Raw genomic sequence first — 532 nt, 5'->3', positions numbered from 1 at the left:
CCCCCCGAGCCCCCCAGGGCTGTTCTACCGCCCCCCTGACCCCCTCCCCGGTTCTGGGGGGCTCTGGGGAGGAACGGGGACCCCCCCGCCGCTGGTCCCAGCACGGCCCGGGAGAGGAAGCTGGGAGGGGAACGGGGCGGGGGGGGCCGGGGCGGGACCACCACCGTGTCCCCCCTCCCCGCCCCGGGGAGCTGGGTTTGGGGGTGTCACGGGGGGCCTGAGGGTCCCCCTGGTTTTGGGGGGGGTTCCCGGGATCGGGGGGGTTCTGGGGGGCTGCTGGGGGGGGGGGGTCCCGGTTTGGGACACGACGTTCTCCCCCGTGTCTCCCCAGCTCGGAGGTGGAGAATGGCCCGTGGGAGGGGCACAGCCCCCCGGACCCCCAGGCCAGCCCGGGCCGGGGGCTCCTGGCCGGGGCCCCCCCGGCGCAGCGCCGCGAGTCCTTCCTGTACCGCTCCGACAGCGACTTCGACGCCTCCCCCAAGAGCATCTCCCGCAACTCCTCCATCGCCAGCGAGGCGTGAGTTCCGACCCC

The 532-nt window shown here is 76.1% G+C and overlaps 1 protein-coding gene across 1 annotated transcript in view; it reads left to right on the top strand.

Annotated features, from left to right (window-relative positions):
* The window catches only part of LOC121660808 (translation initiation factor IF-2-like), a gene marked incomplete at its 3' end in the record, with an annotated part of 4,573 nt that extends 4,056 nt beyond the window's left edge, over window positions 1-517 (top strand). Inside the window, exon 3 of the mRNA XM_042020310.1 lies at window positions 332-517. Within this exon, the coding sequence (XP_041876244.1) occupies window positions 332-517 (186 nt within the window). The remainder of the gene's footprint in view (window positions 1-331) is intronic.
* Window positions 518-532: the final 15 nt, after the last annotated feature.

This window comes from Corvus kubaryi, unplaced genomic scaffold (assembly GCF_017639235.1).
Source record: "Corvus kubaryi isolate FWS band 111438036 unplaced genomic scaffold, C.kubaryi_AGA036_p1.0 36947, whole genome shotgun sequence".
NCBI lineage: Eukaryota > Metazoa > Chordata > Aves > Passeriformes > Corvidae > Corvus > Corvus kubaryi.
Note: the sequence above shows the minus strand (reverse complement) of the source record. Positions and strands in the feature narration are given on the sequence as shown.